Source organism: Tigriopus californicus, chromosome 11, assembly GCF_007210705.1.
Source record: "Tigriopus californicus strain San Diego chromosome 11, Tcal_SD_v2.1, whole genome shotgun sequence".
Lineage (NCBI taxonomy): Eukaryota > Metazoa > Arthropoda > Copepoda > Harpacticoida > Harpacticidae > Tigriopus > Tigriopus californicus.
Window position 1 is genome coordinate 10054854 of NC_081450.1, and position 18315 is coordinate 10073168.

Here is an 18315-nt window from a genome sequence, read left to right on the forward strand (position 1 = left end):
CATTCTTGATTACGATAATAGTCTAATGGCCTTGCGGTTAACTAAATGATGGACTCTCTTTTGTCCTTCCCCATAGTACATCCAAACATATAAATTTGTTCCGCTTGAAATTGGCCCTCTTATCTTGTTAACGTCGCACTGAGAGTGATTGATTAAACTGAAATTTGAAACCTTATTTCGTGGTCTTGAACTATTGCTATCTAGGAAGCATCACCTATTTGAGATGAGTCTAAATCGTTCTTGAAGGCCTGACACTGTTTTGATTAGCACGTTCCCATATGTTCGTTTGTTCTACTCCAAAGGCAAAGTTTCAACGCGCGCTTCTCCGAACGAGTTTGGCCCACAGTAAATGCCAAGAGTGTATTGTATAAAGTGTAGGTATATGAGTCAAATTCTAAACATCGAAAGGTATTTTGAGTCGTCAGAATTTAATTTGTGAAACAAAACATTGGTACAGGTTTAGATGCTTAGGTGGTGTCAAGCTTGGTCATTGTCACAGATTCATTGATTTGGCACTTGCTTGTAATTCAAATATAAAACCACTCCGAATACGGAGGCATTCAAATGATATGAAAGACCATAAATATAATGGAGATCTTCACGATTCATGTGTCTTCATGTGCGCTTTCATATTGCACCCTAACGCGAAGCATTTGCCACACTTTGAACACCGATGAGGTTTTTGGCCTGTAAAAATAGAAAAGAACAGATGATGCCAATGATGAAGAATAGCGTGGTGAGCACATCATAGCTGATATTTTAAATTGGTCCAAAACCTCCAACCGCATGGAAGCAAAAAATAGATCATGCTTTCCCTCGATCAAAACGAGATTGAGTGGGATTGGAGAAAAAAACGTTGACAAACCACGTCGGCTTTATGATAACTCGAGCCATCATTTACCTGAATGCAAGAAGATGTGATTTTTTAAGTTGGTCACTTTCGAAAACCCTCTATCACAAATGTGACACCTGTGCGGCCAAGATCCGTTATGAATGTACATATGTGATTTGAGGTCGCCTGGTGTTGGAAACGATTTTTGGCACAACTCGCATTTGTGTGGTTTCTCCTAAAAAAGAATCAAATCAAGAGTAATTGAGAGCTTCCGTCTCGATCAGGGAGGCAGAGCCCCTGACACATAAATCACATCCTAACAAAGTGGCTGACAGAGGGTACACAATGGATTTTCTGATGGTAGGTTTAGATCTCACACCAGTCTAAAGATGGCCCTCTTTCTTCCAGCCAGTCCAATCAATCAGGAATCCCCTGAAAACAAAGAGGAACAGCGACCCATAGGTCGTTTTTTCCTTCTTTCATGATTTTCCGCTCGGCAGGTCCCCCTTGGTCGTCCTGGTCGTCCCGGTCGTCCCGGTCGTCATGATAATCAACATGATGATGTTCTTGTTTCGTCGGCCACGAGCGCCATGTCCCTCACATTCCGAGCTGTCTCGAAGGCACTCATTACGTTAAATGGGTTTTAATAGAAAAGAGATTATGCTTGGAGATAATGAAGAAACAAGAACGGGAGCACCACCATTCCACCATTGACCCTTTCTTTGTCTCGGCAGATCACCTCATTTGGCGTTTGGGACGGAAGACTGACTGACTCTGGGGCTTCAACCAATCAAAGTTTCGTGGTCAAGCTAATTTTTTCACCGCCACTTTGATGAGGATCGGGCCAATTATTTTCTGGGGGTCACCCAATGGAAATTTATGAGAGCTTTTGAAACGAAAGCCGATCATTACCTTGACGTGGGTCATCCTGTGGTAATACAGGTTGCTGGAGGCGGTGAACCGCTTGCCGCAAACGCCGCACTCGTGAGGCTTCTCGCCACTGTGAATGCGCCGGTGAGTGTTGAGTCTGGACGAGGTTGAGAAGCCTTTGTTGCAGATATCACAGACATGAGGTCGCTCACCAGTGTGAGTGCGGACGTGACGGTTCAGTAGGGAAGGTCGGTCGAAGCATTTGGCGCAATATTTGCATGAGAGCATTTTCTTGCCTTTGCTGGACTTCTTGATCGATCGGTCATCCTCATTGGAATAATGTTTGTCAACCATGGTGTTGTTATTGTTTTTGCTATTATTATTATCAATATTATTATTATTGTTGTTGCTGTTCTTGTTTTGAAGAAGGACAGAGGTTTCTATACTGGAATGGGTGTCAGCACTGGAGGGCCTATCAGGGGATAGTAAACTTGGACTGTTCGAGCTGGAAATGAGGGACAATTGTGAATCTTCATTGCTGGACGCGTCAGAGCAATAGATTGCCACGGGTTCGACAAGACTTGGGCCCGGACTGTTGGATTGCTTGGACGGCTCCATCAAAAGTGGCAGAGAGAGATCCATGGGCAAGTCTGAAAGGTAAAAAAAGAGTACGATGAAAATGCAAACCCATTTTCTTTTTGCCATCAGTCCGTCAAAAGGCTCATAATTTGAGCATCAGATCCTCGAAAGATTAAACACAGAGCCCTGCCAGCAACGGAACCGCCAAAGAAGACTCGTGAACGTATTATCTTCCAACTTCTAGATGGTGGTGGAGGCCAGAGTGAGTGCACCCAAGAAGGGTTCGTCAAAAATAACAACGCGTGGGCAGTGGTTGTCTTACCTGACATAAGTTTGGAGATTGCTCTAATTATAATTGAGTTTGGGCCACCACCATCCACGATTGTTCTTTGGGCGTGTTTCGTTCCAATTTGGCCAATATCAAGCACTAATTCATCTCCCGCTGGGATATCCCTCACCACCTCGAATGCAATGTGACCGGTCGGCGTTTCTTGATAAGACATGTTTGGCCTCCCTGGGACGACAGTCAGGTTCCCCACCTTTTCTGACCGACCGCTTAGCGGCGGGTCATCTTTGATTTGCACAAAACGGACCCAGTTGCATTGACGGATTCGACCTCGTTCCAAATCCTCGATTTCATCCCAGGCTCCACATTTGTGTCGAATCTGAGAATAGGTAACGGTAATAATCGTCTCAATTGATATTTAATGACCGCATGTGTGTGTGTGTGTGTGTGCGAGAGTGGATGTGTACGTATATGTGGGTTTTGTGAGATGCTTCAGAGGCGTACCCATCCACTTTTGTAATTAATTGAAATTCCTATGCGATCAGGTAATTTGTTAATGCTAGGGATCGATCTCTCTCGTCTCTAATTGTCATTTAATAGCTTCTCCGAAGCATTGTTGATGATCTTGGTGCGGAGGGCAGTCCAGTGCTCTATGCAGAGACGATTGCCTGCCTAGCTTCTGGCTTCTGGCCATGAATTATCATTTTTTCGCTTCTTCATCTTATACTCATCCTCTCTCCTCTCTTGTCTTCTCTTTCTCTTAAAAGGCCAATTATATCATTAGAGGCGAGAGCAATCTCCCATACTACACGACACACACCACTAAACACTGCATGAAATTTCCTTCCAAATTCCCAAGGCTTTTAAATCGGTAAGCCCGGTCCAGACCAAATAAGTGAGAGAGATCATTCACCAACTAACCTTTGCTCGGTGAAAAGCAAAATCGGTAATGGTAATGTATTGACGTTTCATTAGTCGAGCTTGCCGTGTCTCTTTCCATGAGTTGTGTGATGGTGTATAGTACGTACCAGAAGATATAATTGTTACATTACATGGAATGATTTTTGATGAAGCGATGAAACTCTGGGAGAACTTTTGGTCAAATGCATTTTCGTATCTAGTTTCAAGGCCTGCCTCTGAGAAATAGGCAAAATTAGCTCAACTCCATCCTCATTTCTCAACATGGCGCAGTCGTGATAAATGTGATTGATAATCAGTCCAGGGAAGGTTTCTCGACAAGCAGAGTTCTTAACTTAAGATCCCAATATCTTCTTTGTCTGTCTTGTCATACACTAAGTGAGAGAAAGTTGGCCACGAAACAATGTTCTAAAATTACTTCCCTTTAATTGTATACAGTTTTTGCATAGGTTTTGATTGCAATTTATGCGGTCGTTATGCGGCTCAGTTTCCTCCGACTTTACCGTTTCTTTCCAAACGACGGTCAGATTTTCCTCGTCCATGAATCATTTCCCTCTTTTCGACGCAAGATTTTACGTTGTTAGGGTAACACATTCCCTTGAATAGTCTGTAATTGTTACAATCTTGTGGTTTCCTAATGGCTTTTCCCATATAAAATACCCCTGTCTAAACTGAAACACAGTGTAATGACGAGCAAAGTCTGGCTTCATTTACGAAAACCAAGAAAATATCGCCTTATTGACAGGTGCTCTATGAAAAATGAGCCATCTTGTGATAGATAGGCGACAGTTTGTATTTCTCCAATTGCCTGGCATGCCTAAGGAAATCGAGCTGTCAGTCTGCCTTGTAAAAAGTAGGGGATCGGTTTTCCTTCTCGTTCTCTTCCTCTTCTAGCTTGACCATAAAAGTCATTATTATCATCATCGTCAATGTGGGATGTGGACAGATACAGTTCAAGACACGGCTGAGATACATGCAGATGACACTCAACGACGACGACGACGACGACGAAAACGAACAAGAGCAAGCAACCAAAGGCGAAGGCGAAAAGGGCACTTAAGTATAGATCGAAAGCCAAAACGAAAACCAGATTACGTTTTCAAAATCTTTGGATTGCAAAAAGTCGTGATATCATCCGGGAGGCAAGCGGAGTGAATCTTTTGGACGAATTTCGAATGCAACCCGAGAAAGAGAAGACAGAGGGAAGACCGAGAATGGTGAGCCGTCATCAGCATCATCAACATCAACATCATGACTTTCCGTCTTTGTTTCAACAAAAATCACTTTTTCGACGAAGGAGCTTCAAGTTCCCAAGTCAGAATGAGCATCCATCGCCTACCAGAAGAATGAGACCACATTCTCGTCGAGTTGATTGGATGACCGTACCATAAAATGAACGACATCGGTTGTCTCCACAGAGGAATGAATGCATGCCGCCGCCGGGATTCGGCATTCGACATTCCGCATTTGTATGAAAAGTTGATATTCAATGTTTCTCCCACCTAATTCTGCGATGAGTGGAGCGAGGAAGACGAAAATGTTGGGAAACGTTTTTGATTGTCCACGGAGAAGGTGGTTGTGTGAGTGAGTGAGTGAGTGAGTGAGTGAGTGCGCGATAGTGGTAGCATCTCATTATTTCATATCGTAATGTATATCTAGATCACATCAAACACATGATGCTCAAGTCAACCTTGCCCAGATTAATTTTACACACACGAATCACGATACGCGATAGCGAGGGTCAATTTTTATCAGCCGTGAAAGATTGCCCGGAATTTCTCATTGGGCGAGGTGGTGATGGACGGACGGACGGATTGACAGGAGACTCATGTAACAATTATCTCATAATGCGAAGCATTGATTTCCTACTCATTCCTGACTCTCTGACTCTGGAGTGTCGAATCGTTTCATGACGGAGTTACCTGATGTCCATCCATCCATGCATTGCCAGTTGTCAAGGGCATCGTGGCTTTAATTAAATCTTCTCGAACTCAATAAATTTCTTGAGCACTCATGGGTGCTGTGGGCTTGGTCAAGCAAACACTAAATTTTCAATTCATCTCGACCTACCACGCCGTTTCATGGACATGAACTAACGTTGATTGCATTAGTCCGTGTCAGTGACCGTAAAACGGGTTGGGGATATTCTCCTATTCATCTTGTCTTGGGAGAGTTTCGAAAGAAATCTTCAGACTCAACCACATTATCACATTTCGGGAGATAACTTTATCTGAGACATATCACTTGACAGCCCCATTATATGACCATAATGATCATGCACTTTCTCATTCCGAATCAGGGTGGTGGGAACCCACGGTTGTGGGAAGAGCGTCGTCTAAATGATGGCAGAACTGGACTGAAACTCGCTCCAATGAATACCCCTCTTGAAGTTGAACCGCCCAATACAATGATGGGCTCCTTGATTATGACCTACCGTGCTTCGGGGAGAGCCCATTTCAATAAATTGTAATTAGGATGAAAGAAATGAATCCATTCACTTAAAAAAAGAGCCTCATTGCCCCACTAAGTCGAAAAGGGGGGGCCAACAAAGGAGGTAAATTGTAGAATGGCTATTTTAAGTCATGTCCCAGCATTTTAGGTCTACGGCCAAAATACGATTCCTACACATCTACAATTACTCCAGAGCCTCACAACATATGGCGAACCGATCCTAGCCGTCGCTGTCGGTTTCGATAAATTCGTTTCTTAAGGTCAAGTTTTCGTCAACCTCCCTGTTTTCTCATTGTTCGTAACGCTATCCCTTCAATGACTTGAAAAAATACACGTGTGTGGTATTGTACGAGTATGTCTCTTACGTCTTCGTTTGAAAGCGATGAGTAGATATCCAATTTCCCGACTCGAATTGTTCCCTGAAGCGGGTAGAACCGAGTGCCTTGAGAGAGGTTAACACGTGCCACCACACCCACCGTCTGCTCCAGAAGGCGTGCCACAGACGACGAGCAATCATGATTGATCCTTACACTCAACACCAGGTCTTCTGGCAAGAGAACACGACTCTCCATGGCCAAGAATATCAGTTCTGTCCTGTTAGAATAATGATATTGCGAAACAATGTCCTGCTTGTCTATTCTCCAACGCAACACCCGAGAGGGTCGGCAGCATGAAAGCAACTGCTTGATAATCCAAAATCATCGTCTCACGGAAAGAAAGAAGATGAACATCCAAGAAGCAGGAGAACGACCCACATCAGAAGCATTGGCTGTCCATCGTCCAGACTCAAACGGCTTTGAAAGCGTCCATTCCCGGGTGGTGTGGTTTAACTACACAGTTTGATCTCGTTGGTCATTTTCCTGCTCCATGTATATTATGCGACTACAATGGAATACTCCCATGGCCCAGTCGTAAGGGCAGGGTAGGTAGTTTGATGAGTGAGTACGTCCATACAACAGGGCGAGGCACGAGGTGGGGCCGTTTCTTACCAGATAAGCTGCCGCGCCAAAGAAGAGCATCCAGTAGCTCGCTTTTTTGGTGTGCACTATCGACTGTGGACTCGAGTCTCGGGAAGACCTGGATGAAGCGTTCTTTGCGCCGATGTCGGCCGTTCGGGAGATTTGAACGTCCGACTCTGTTTCGAGTTGCGAGCACGGCATCGATTTGAGAACAACCGAGCTTTATGAGCTTTCGCGAACCATTTTGATTGAAACAAGTCGGTCAGAGAAAGAGAGGTAGTGTTGATGATCATGACGAAGATGATAATGGTGGTGATAGCGGTGGGTGCTCGCTAGTGGTTGCAAGGGGGAGAAGGAGAAGACATAGCCGAGTGGTGGTGGTAGTGGTGGTAGAGCGGGTTTGGCATACCCCGAGATTGGAGCGTGCATATGAAAAATAGGTTCTCTCGTGTATCTGTTGAGTATGAATCTACATGCATGCATGTAGGTAGGTCCAGATCGCTTCGTCATGGTTTGTAATTATAATCGGGACTGAATATGAAGTAGGAGCACTACCAGCTAATCACCCCTGGATCTTGACTTGAACAAAGCTCCATCAGGGACTGATGCACTCCGGAATGCGATTGTCATCTACGAAATTTCAACAACGTGTGAAATAGACCATAACATTTAATTCATTGCGACCACTGCAATTTGAGCCCCATATCTTTCATGGCCTTCCATCCACTACCAATTACTTCCAGGCCAATAATGTCCGTGGGTCCTGGAATCCCTTTTCTCTCGATCTCAACCAACCATCCATCCATCCATCCAACCATCCAACCAACCTACCAAGCCCCAGTTCGGCAACTCACCAGCCGTCCATCCAATTCTTGCCACGGTATGCCTCCTCCCATCCTCCTCCTTCTCCTCCTTCTTCTGGTCCTTCGTCTTCGCCTCGTCAATCCATCCATTCGAGATCATTATCGAGATAGTAGTTGTGATGATAAACTCCGTCTTCGATTTAATGCATGATCACGGATAGACGCCAATAAATCCATGTCGTCAGCCGATCCATCCGCGGACGGATGAAAAATCTCCTGATTTCGGATTTAAAGGCGCCACTTGATCCATTACTACACTACTTGGTTCGCTCCTTTTGGTCGTTGGCCCGCTTGCTCACTATCCACTTGACAATGGAGTCTTGTTTCAATTCAAGCTTTAGCATATTGGATTACGGTCACATGGGGTCCAAATGGATCAAGAGGAAGAAAAAATGTGGACAAACATGCACTTTAGAGGGGTTGCCTTAATCGGCTTTGACATTAGCCATGTCCATTGGTTCTCAACTATTTGATAAATTATGGGCAATTCTGCTTCAAGTCTCATGATTGATCATATCTCTCAAGAATTTTCAACCACTCTCCTTTGGTCTATCAACCAATACAACCAACCAATACAACCGACCAACCAACTAACCAGGCCAGTCAGTCCTACGTTTCAAGTTTATTTTAAACAAGACACAAAACTGCAGAGGGCTGCTCCTGAAGGTTGAGGTGATCAATTTGTTCCATGAGCTACTACTACCTCTTGGCTTCGAGAAGGTCTCATTGAAAAGATTCTTGAGGATGATAAAGACGCTCTTGAGGGTGTTTTCTTCTCCTTCGTTCTCTCATTAAGAACCACCGTTGATGTCGGGAATCTTGAGAAAATAGCCTGACCATAATTAGCACTCTAGGGTTGTCATGAACGACCATAAGGGATCGTTACGATGAGGTGGAACCTTATGCATACCTGCCTGCCATTCAGAAGCTACTTTTGAACCTGCAAGTGAAGAAAGTTGCATTCCTTGAACATAACGACTGACTCATAAAAGGTGGACACGAGCAGAACACTGCTACATTATTCCTCCATCAATTCGAGAGATGAATTCCAGTCGGGAGGTGATTTCAATGTCCGAAGCGCTGGAAGGCAGAACTGTTTTCCCCCCCAGTTACATGACTTGGCTAGTCTAGGATTATTTTATCTACCTAAGGCATACTTGTGAGAAAGAGAAGCATCATTTCCTCAGTCTAAGGTAAAATCTTCTTCTCTACTTACAACTCGACCATCCACCACAATCCCAAATATATTTGAAGGCTTCCTTCAAGACACCACAATGTACTCTACAGCATGTTCTCGAATATCCTAACGGCCGATTCAACGTCATCCAGATTCATCATCATGCAATATGAATGCATGATAAATTTTGGTCATGCCTATGCCCGCTTAGCAGCATCACATAGCACACACACACACATCACACACGTTGGATTCGAATTGAGAGCGCGCCATTGGATTGGTGTTCGGGTAGAGCATCATCCCCTCCCCGCGAAAGTGGAGTAGTTATTGCCTCGGAACACATTTTAGGAGATTTCATGTCCTATAAATTCGAAACGTTCTTTTTATCTATGCATTTGTTCCTCAATAAAAAGATATACGATTGCGAAGAATTCCCAGTCACGACATCATCATCTGGGTTGGAAACGACTTGGTCAAACTAATGGATTCCAGCTAAACTCTAACGCACAATCAGTCGCACACCGTTTCGTTTAAGATCGGACTCGTTGAAGCAAGCCTTGCGGTGTTAAAATGTTATCATAATTACGCATTGGGATGTCTTGCCTTCAATTCAAGCAATAATTAGAAGAAAAGAACCAACAAATGATGTGTGTAAGTACACGATTTCACGTTTTCATTCAGCTCAACACATGATCTTCAGTACGTGTACGCAAACGAACACTGACGCCAGAGTCGTTTTCTGTGACATAATAGACCTTGTCATATGTATGGTGCAGGTTGTTTTAAGACTACATGGACAAATAAGAAATGTGACAGCTTGAATTGTTGATCAAAAACAAGTCTGAAATGTTGAAACTGAGCTCTAGAACGAATGTTCTTTAAGCTAAAAAAAAACTTCCTAACTATTGACAAACTTGGCACTTTCGTCCCCTACAAATATGCTCTTCTAGAAATCACTTTCAACTCAGGAATCACTTACTGTGAATAACTGTACTATCACATCTTTTACGTGAATGTGTTGGCAAGCCTCGATTGTTCATAGCATCCCAAAGCTGTTGTTGGATTGCTCATTAAGGCAAGCTAAAAAATGGATTCATTTCTTGAAACGGTATGGGCTCTTTGGAAATCATGATTGATCTGCATCCCAAGCAGAGTGGTTGTGGTCAGCTTTGCCACCAACCGCTTCTCCCTAGGTTACGATGGGTCTCCGTTGAGCATCGAGTCAATCCCGAATGAGTCCAACCCATTGTGATGGCAATGGTTTGGATGAAGATTGGACCATGCCTCCTACTCGATGGAGTAACCAACGATGCCGGGGTTCCAGACTTAGCGGGAGGCGCGCTTCTCCGATTATTGACAGTGTGCAGATCGATGATGATCGTAATGAAGAACGGAGCGACGAACGACGAGATCTTCCCCATAACCGCATGGCACGGCCTCAAGTGCGGACTATGCTATACCACACGAACGAACGAACGAACGAACGAAACGACGAAGACACACACACACACACATGGTCATGGTATCACCTAAAGGCGTTCACCGGAGTTGAACTCGATTAAAAACTTTTCGGGGAAGTCGTGCGCTAACTGGAACTGAAGATGTGATGATGGGGTTAAGGGAAGTCATGAGGATGCCTGCCAGATTACTTACCCTTTGGATCAGAGGGGAGCCTGTAGGTACTGTACCGTACAGTATTGGTCATGGTGGATAAGGTACCAGCAGTAATATATGAGAATATTTTTCTGCCCCTTGGCCATATCATTAGAGCACGGATTCTATCGATTTGACACATGCTGGTGGCTTCATCAGAAGGCGCTCATGGGAACACGTTAATTAGTTTCCTTGAAAATGATTTTTCCTCCCCCCTCCTGTCGTCTAGCCGAACCTCTTGAAGATCATTTGACTTGTACAATACGCTGGCGCATCAGCATCACTGACGCAGATTGTGAGATTGTGAAATTGTAACTTCAATTAGTAAAAAGTTTCGGAAAATTTGCTCTCCCCGGGGATGGCTATAAGATACGATACGGCAGTTTTTTTCTCTTCTTATCAAGCGTGATCTGATGTTCTTGATGTTCTTGAGCCACCGAAGCATCCATAAAATCAAATGTAGAAACTCGTTCAATGGCCAAGACCCACTTATACCAGAAACCAGTGAGTTGAGCTCAAAAAAAACTGCACAGACCATTAAGTCCAGTAATAAAAATCAAGGTCTGAAATTAATTTGACAACCGAAGCAAGCTTGAAAAAATTTGATTCCCTAATGTCGGTATTGAAAGTTGGTTGGTTGGTAAGAAGGTAGGTAGGCTCTTTTTCGTTTGGTCTCACTTGAAACCGTGGTCGATGAAGGCATTGAAGACACCCAGAGGCAATCTCCCTCCATCCATTAAACCCACGAACCCAAGAAGATTTGTGATTTTTTTCCCCTCTCGATCTCGGTCTCTCTTTCTAATTCCATGATCATTGAAGCGTATTCAATTTCCATCGTGTGGGACTTCATCTCTCCACTCGCCAGTTTGACCCTGTTCTTGTTGATGGCTCTTTTCTTTTGCCCTCAGGTTGACAAATGTTCGGAAGACCTTTCGGGATGCTCAAATCTCAGCGGGAGAGATCCTCTTTGGACCTTTTAAAGCCGGAGCTACCACCACTTACGTACTACACAGTATTGTACACTACTACTGGATGAATACTCTACCTGGAGATCGCTAAAGAACTCTCATCATTCAGAAGCCATATGAGAAGTGAGTGAGTGAGTGAGTGAGAGACACCCTATCGTTGTTGGAGTGGCAGTACGTGGCACATAAGAACCAATGCATTCCTTGACCAGGCCAGCGTATACCAAATCAACGACCAACTACACAGGTGATATATGTGGTTGTACACTTTGAAAAGCATTAATGCGATCATCATTTTGAGCAACAAAGACGCACTGTGAACTCTACGAATCGAAAGAACAAGTGCACCACCACCACTACCACCACCATCATGCTTGCCACCACTACTTCTACTACTACGTATATTCTACGTATGTACGACGTACTGTACAAATCTTCTATTGCTGGAGCAAGAATCGTATCTGTTAGTCAGTCAGCCGCCTTTGAAAAGGGCCAACCAATTCTATTGGGTCTTATCACGGGATGTATCCCAAATAAGACGAAGATATACGAACATGATGGGAGTATATATTAGGATCTTGATAATCTCCGTCTCGTGATTTGCGATCAACCGGAGGTCAAGTCTGAAGTGTTGAAGCCGTTTCTGGCTTTTGATCCCGAGACAACACGGAACTGCTCTCGAAAGAAATAACTATCGATCCCCGACGTAATTGTCAGTATGTTGAGATCCATAATCATTGGGGAACGCAAAAAGCACCCCTCATCAAACTCATGAGTACCGATGAAAGAGTTGTCTTGAAAGAGGCTCGTTTTTTGATTGATCTCGATCGTTCAAATCGTCTTTTGTGTGCTACATAAAGATGATGTGATTGAACCAAATACGCACAGAAAGCTAGACTCAGAGAAAGAGCTAGATCATGTCCTGGGCTGAGGTTTGACTGGGGACAAGAATTCAAAATTGGGAGATGCTAATGTATCATTAAACAGCATCCTGATCTCGTTCAGACTTCGAAGTGGTTGTTGGGATGCAATTTGGATACTCAAATCTATCACGTCTGAGCCGACGAAAACAAACTTGGTATTAAGCTTCTCACCCCTGGTGGTTTTGACATTCTCTCAAGACCAGATGTCTGAATGTAGTGCTCTAGGCATGTGGCACCCATAGTCGTCAAACTCTTCATCATCAATATGTCCAGCAACAAAAGACGGTTTAAATTGGATTTTTGCTAATGCGCTCATAAAATGCCAGCTAAAGGGCAGGACTTGGCAACTTATTGAAGACAAATGATGATGCCATCCGAGATTATTCAAGATCAGAGCCAAATTATTTTACCCCATATATCAAGTGTGTAAAACAATACACGCCCATAAGTGAGTGCGTTGCAATTGGATGTCAATGAATGTGAGATATTTATTCTTGCTATAGCCAACAAAAAATCCTTTGTCAATGAAATGCTATTCGTGGTTGCCTTTCTAGAATACATCTAAAGAAGGGTGAAAAATGCCTTTTATGGGGATGATAGATGAGGAGAGTGCAAAATAAGTGAAAATCCTAATTTGCCCCTATGCATTTTTTTCGGCACTAGTAAGACTACGCCCAATGAGTTTCAAAATTTCCACAAAATGCATAACAAATTAATGGGGCAGTCTTCATGGAAACACTTTTTCCCGTTTCAAAGGAGTGTTCCCAAGAGATCTCCTTTAGCGCCCAAACAATTCAAAATGTCGCATATAGCAACTGAGACTTGGTTCTAATTAAAATAATGTGGATTGAACTTGAGAAATCTGTAATCAAATTAAAAGCAAAAAGATGTGTCAAAGGGGTCGCAAGTTCAGATTAGAGTAAGGATGATCTTCAGAATCTGCTGGTTCAAGAAGTTAACATTTGGGTCAACAATTCCCATTAAATATCTTTTACTTTACTGAGCTAGGTTTTGTACTTTTATCTATTGTTGAGAGCTATTTTTGTCAAGGATCTTTGCTACAAAGAAAAGATGAATGAGTCTTTAATGATAGTTGTTCGTGGGGAAAAATTACTGCATACTCTCTGTTTTGTAACGTACAATAACTTGCTTGCACATTTGAAACTTTTTCTCAGCATTTGGTGCATGATATGCCATCGTATTTGACAAAATTATAGTTTCTTTGAAATAAGTCACAAGGGAAAATTAAAAGAACAATGAAATTTTCTTTGTACCTTTTATATAATACATTTATTTTATATATTTATTTTATATAATACATGCTTGTAACAATGTGGATTATTTGCTTTGGCCACCTTTCTTTCACATTTCACAGCATTTCTACAATACTCCAACTGTGCACGTATGATTTAACAAGCTTTCTCTTTGCCCCTCTTTAAGTTTCATAGGGCTATTACAGATTGAACGCTCCCTACAAAGCCAACAATGAACTGTACACGCCAAAAGTCAAGGGTCTGTGTGCACGGGAAAATCCACTCTGACCTCATTTGTTCACTACAACCTATGATAACGCACTCATCTCGAGCTCCACTTTATTTACATTAAACACAGTGATGACCAGGTACAAAATCCTAACTCAATAAATGTAAAACTATGATGATGAGCGTTTTCAGTTGGGGTTATGAGTTCACTAGTGATGTCTCGGGCGGCCATTTTGTTAATCGTCACCATCCTTGCAGCTTTTGGTGGGGCGCAGATTTCCAACAAGTTGGAAGTGGGTTTGAGCTCCCCAACCACTGTGGGACAAAGTCAAGATCTGTTCTGTACTTCACCTTCGTTATCTCACAATGAGTGCCTTTGGGTCTCACCTGATGGCCTTGGTTACATTGTGGAAGGTGGTCTGGTTACTGACATAGATGGCAATGTCGTTAATGGCATCACAGCGGATGGAACTGATCTGAATACTTGTGCGATCACCATTGAGTCATTGGAAGAGGGACAAATTGGAACATGGAAATGTCACTTGGATTTTGGAACTCAAGCACCGTTTCAGGAAGCTTTTCTGAGTGTCATCACTGAGCCACGAGTTCAAGATGTTCGAATTCCCACACATTTTGAGCCAATTAGCTATGACATTAGTTTGGTGCCTTTTATTGTTCCGGATAACTTCACCTTCAATGGCGACGTGTCCATTGACCTGAAGGCCACAGAAGACTCGACAAATATAACATTGCATTCCAAGGCGATGATTATTTATGAAGACCTGGTGGTGGTGACCATGGGTACGAATAAAGAAGCTCTTCCAATTATTGGCTTCAGTTATGATTCTGCCCGGGACTTCATTATCCTCAATTTGGATAAGTCAATTTTGACCGGGGAGGAGGTCAACGTTCATATGAAATTTCTCGGAAATCTTAATGATGACTTATCAGGGTTTTATCGAAGCTCATACTCAGATTCCAGAGGCATTCACTACATGGCCATCACTCAATTTCAAGCTACTGATGCGCGAAAGGCTTTCCCGTGTTTAGACGAGCCGGCCTTGAAGGCCACCTTTAGCATTCGATTGGGACGCACTGACGATTTTAAGGCTGCCAGTAACATGCCAATAATCAATCCAGGTGTTCCCATGGATGGAACGGACGAGTATGTGTGGGACGAGTTCCAAACTACAGAGAAGATGTCCACTTACCTCCTTGCATTTCTCATCACGGACATGGAGTTCATCGAAAGCGACAGTGCCTTAGGGCGCATCCCATTCAGAATCTGGACCCAACGAGATTATTTGCCCCAAACTGACTACGCTGCTGAAATCGGTCCCCGAATTCTAACCCATTACGAATCCATATTCGGAATTGATTTCCCATTGCCGAAACAGGACATGGCTGCCATTCCAGATCTCAGTTTTGGTGGCATGGAGAATTGGGGCCTCGTGACCTATCGGGACACGGCTTTGCTTTATCAACCAGGAGTGTCCTCTCTGAAGAACAAAGACAGAGTTACAGATGTTGTTGCTCACGAGTTGGCTCACCAATGGTTTGGCGATCTGGTCACCATGGGTTGGTGGTCGGATTTGTGGTTAAATGAAGGTTTCGCCAGTTACGTCTCTTACATTGGGCAGGAGCACATTTTGCCTGAATTTGGAGGAAAGGATAGAATCTCTTTGGACAACAATCAAGTTGTTTTCGTTGAGGATGCTCTAGAAACGTCCCATCCCATTTCTGTGACGGTCAACCATCCTGACGAAATCAACGAAATCTTTGACAACATCTCTTACGAAAAGGGATGCGCTCTCATTCAGATGATGGTCAATTTCTTGGGAGAATCTACATTTTTCAAGGGAATCAGGAACTATCTTCAAACGTTTTCGTATGGGAACGCATTCCAATCTGATCTGTGGGCTAAATTGACAGAGGCTGCCAATGAGGACGGTGCTCTTCCTCCAAGTGTGGATGTGCAACAGATTATGGACACGTGGACCTTGCAAAAAGGCTTTCCAGTCATCTCAGCGATTCGGGATCCGACCAATCTCGTGACGCTAACTCAAGAGCGCTTTTTGGTGGGTGGAACCTCCGTCAAAGACGATCATGATTACAAATGGTGGGTGCCAATTTCCTACGCTGGCAGTGGCGAGAACTTCTCCCAAACCAAAAATCAGGAATGGATGTCACCTGATGAAGCCACCAAACAGATCCAAATCGATGTGCCAGAGGATTCAGCTTTAATCCTCAACATTCAGCAAACGGCATACTATCGGGTCAACTACGATGAGGCCAATTGGAACAAGATAGCTTAAGTGTTAAAGTCCAACCCCGACAACGTCCATCGTATCAATCGTGCCCAGATTTTGGATGATTCATTGAGCTTGGCCAGAATTGGCCTTTTAGATTACAGCCTCTCTCTCAGTCAAACAGAGTATTTGGATAAGGAAGAGGATTACATTCCTTGGCAGGGAGCGCGCAAGGGTCTTTCCTATCTCCTTCTGATGATGAAACGAAATCCAGGCAGAGATGAGCTGATGGCTTACATGTCTTCGAAGGTGAACCACATCTACCAGAGACTGGGAATCGATTCTTTGGAGAGCGATACTTTCTTTGATACCTTGCTACGAGACCTCTCAGTGGGATATCTATGCTCCTTTGGCAATCCAGATTGTACCAATCCTGCTAAGGCCAAATTTGCAGAATGGATGAGCTCGTCCGATCCCGATGAAGAGAATTCGAATCCAATTGATGCCGCAGTTCGATCAACTGTGTATTGTAGCGCAGTAGCTGAAGGACAGAGCGATGTCTGGGATTTCCTATTTGAGCGATATCTTCGCGGCACAAATGGAAACGAGAAATCCAACATTCTAAGTGCCTTGGGGTGCTCCTCCAATGAGGAAACGCTTCAAAGGTGAGTTCAGAGCAAGCAAGGACTGAAATCCGAACCTTCCATTACTGTTTTCGATGGCCAAGAGCGCCCGAACAAGCATCGCGTTCATCTCCTTTGAAGGGATGGACCATGACATAAATCTGAAGAAAATAATTACACTCTAGGTTAGTCTCAACTCCCAGATCTGAATTGAAATCTGAAGCAGTTTGCATTTTACCATAGATATCTGTGGGATTAGAACACACAAACCGCCACAGCTGATTGCTTTGCTCTGTCCAGGGTTGGAGCAGATCGTCCGTCTGTCTTCCCTCCTCTCTGCATACAGCAAGGCGGCCAACAATTGAAGATGTTAGACTCCAATAGCCGTTTGTTAGATGGGCTTTAAGATAAGTCGGAAAGGAAAAGCCAATTGAGTTGCACCTTAAGGCGATTGCTTAAGATGAGCATTCAAAAGCTCCCCTTGCCCTTTTGATTTTAAATTAGGCTCATTACCAGTCTCAAAGGGGCTTCTGGCTTGGCTGAGCTTTTATTTATTAGAATGTTTCGTTAATTGGTAATGCCGTTCAGCTATGCTCTTCATCTCGTGCGTTTCAGGTACCTGGCATTGTCCATGGATCCGGACTCTGGGATCCGTAAACAAGACGGCAAATCCGTGGTGTCCTCGGTGGCCAATAATGCCCAAGGAAGTGCGATCGCCTTTCGATGGCTGGACTCTAATTGGGATGCTATTCGCTCATATTTCGATACGGCTGTCAGTTCGCCTTTAGCCGACATGGTTGGCGTCGTGGCCAGGTCATTCAACACCCAAGAGGAATTAGACGGACTTAAGATCTTCGTTCAGAGCCATCAGAACAACCTGGGCACGGCTCAGAGAGCCACCGAACTGGCCATTGAGACGACGGAGGCCAATATAGCTTGGATGGAAGACTATTATAATGTCATTGTTGAGTGGTTGCAAGGCAAGACTCAGTCATGAACACTCAAGATCTATTCTCTCTCGGTCTCTGTGGGTCCTCTCCCACTCGCTGGCCCGACTGGCCCGATTGGCCTGACTGGAAAGGTGTTGACAATAAATGCAATTTTCACCCCGGATTAAGGCGTTCAACAAGTCACCGCTTTGAGGTTCTAAATTTAGTCAAAATCCGTTTTCTGGATCCAACGACACCCATTTTGTTACTCCTACTTTTGAATGGCAACAAAAAGTAGCACTTAGCGAAGACGAGGAGAGAAAAAGAGCTCCTGTTCAATTGGCAATGGGCTCGAGTCATTGAGTCGGGGTTGCATGTATCAAGTAACCGAAAGGAAGGCTCAAGCATCGGATTTGAAAGCAACGCCAAGAACCGAACCAAACGGTGTTACTAGGATCAACCTCTGTGTAGAATCAGCATTGATTTCAAAAAGAAGGGGGTGGAATCACATTCACTTGTCTAAATGTTTTGCTTGGTTATGCTAATTTGCCGATTGG

At 43.8% G+C, this 18315-nt stretch overlaps 3 protein-coding genes across 3 annotated transcripts; 2 read left to right on the forward strand and 1 right to left on the reverse strand.

Annotated features, from left to right (window-relative positions):
* Nucleotides 1-418: 418 nt before the first annotated feature.
* Nucleotides 419-6863, reverse strand: LOC131890355 (zinc finger protein 391-like). The gene is made up of 5 exons (XM_059239691.1): nt 6302-6863; nt 2604-2946; nt 1745-2352; nt 902-1067; nt 419-687 (listed from the first exon to the last, which is right to left on the reverse strand). Exons 1-5 carry the CDS (start codon nt 6506-6508, stop codon nt 599-601), a joined length of 1413 nt encoding a protein of 470 aa, XP_059095674.1. The 5' UTR covers nt 6509-6863; the 3' UTR covers nt 419-598.
* Nucleotides 6864-14123: 7260 nt separating this feature from the next.
* Nucleotides 14124-17942, forward strand: LOC131891110 (puromycin-sensitive aminopeptidase-like protein). Its single transcript, XM_059240617.1, has 2 exons — nt 14124-16871; nt 17445-17942. The coding sequence occupies exon 1, from the start codon at nt 14158-14160 to the stop codon at nt 16270-16272; it is 2115 nt and encodes a 704-aa protein (XP_059096600.1). The 5' UTR covers nt 14124-14157; the 3' UTR covers nt 16273-16871; nt 17445-17942.
* LOC131890771 (aminopeptidase N-like) lies at nt 16504-17826 on the forward strand. Its single transcript, XM_059240182.1, has 2 exons — nt 16504-16871; nt 17445-17826. Exons 1-2 carry the CDS (start codon nt 16504-16506, stop codon nt 17824-17826), a joined length of 750 nt encoding a protein of 249 aa, XP_059096165.1.
* Nucleotides 17943-18315: the final 373 nt, after the last annotated feature.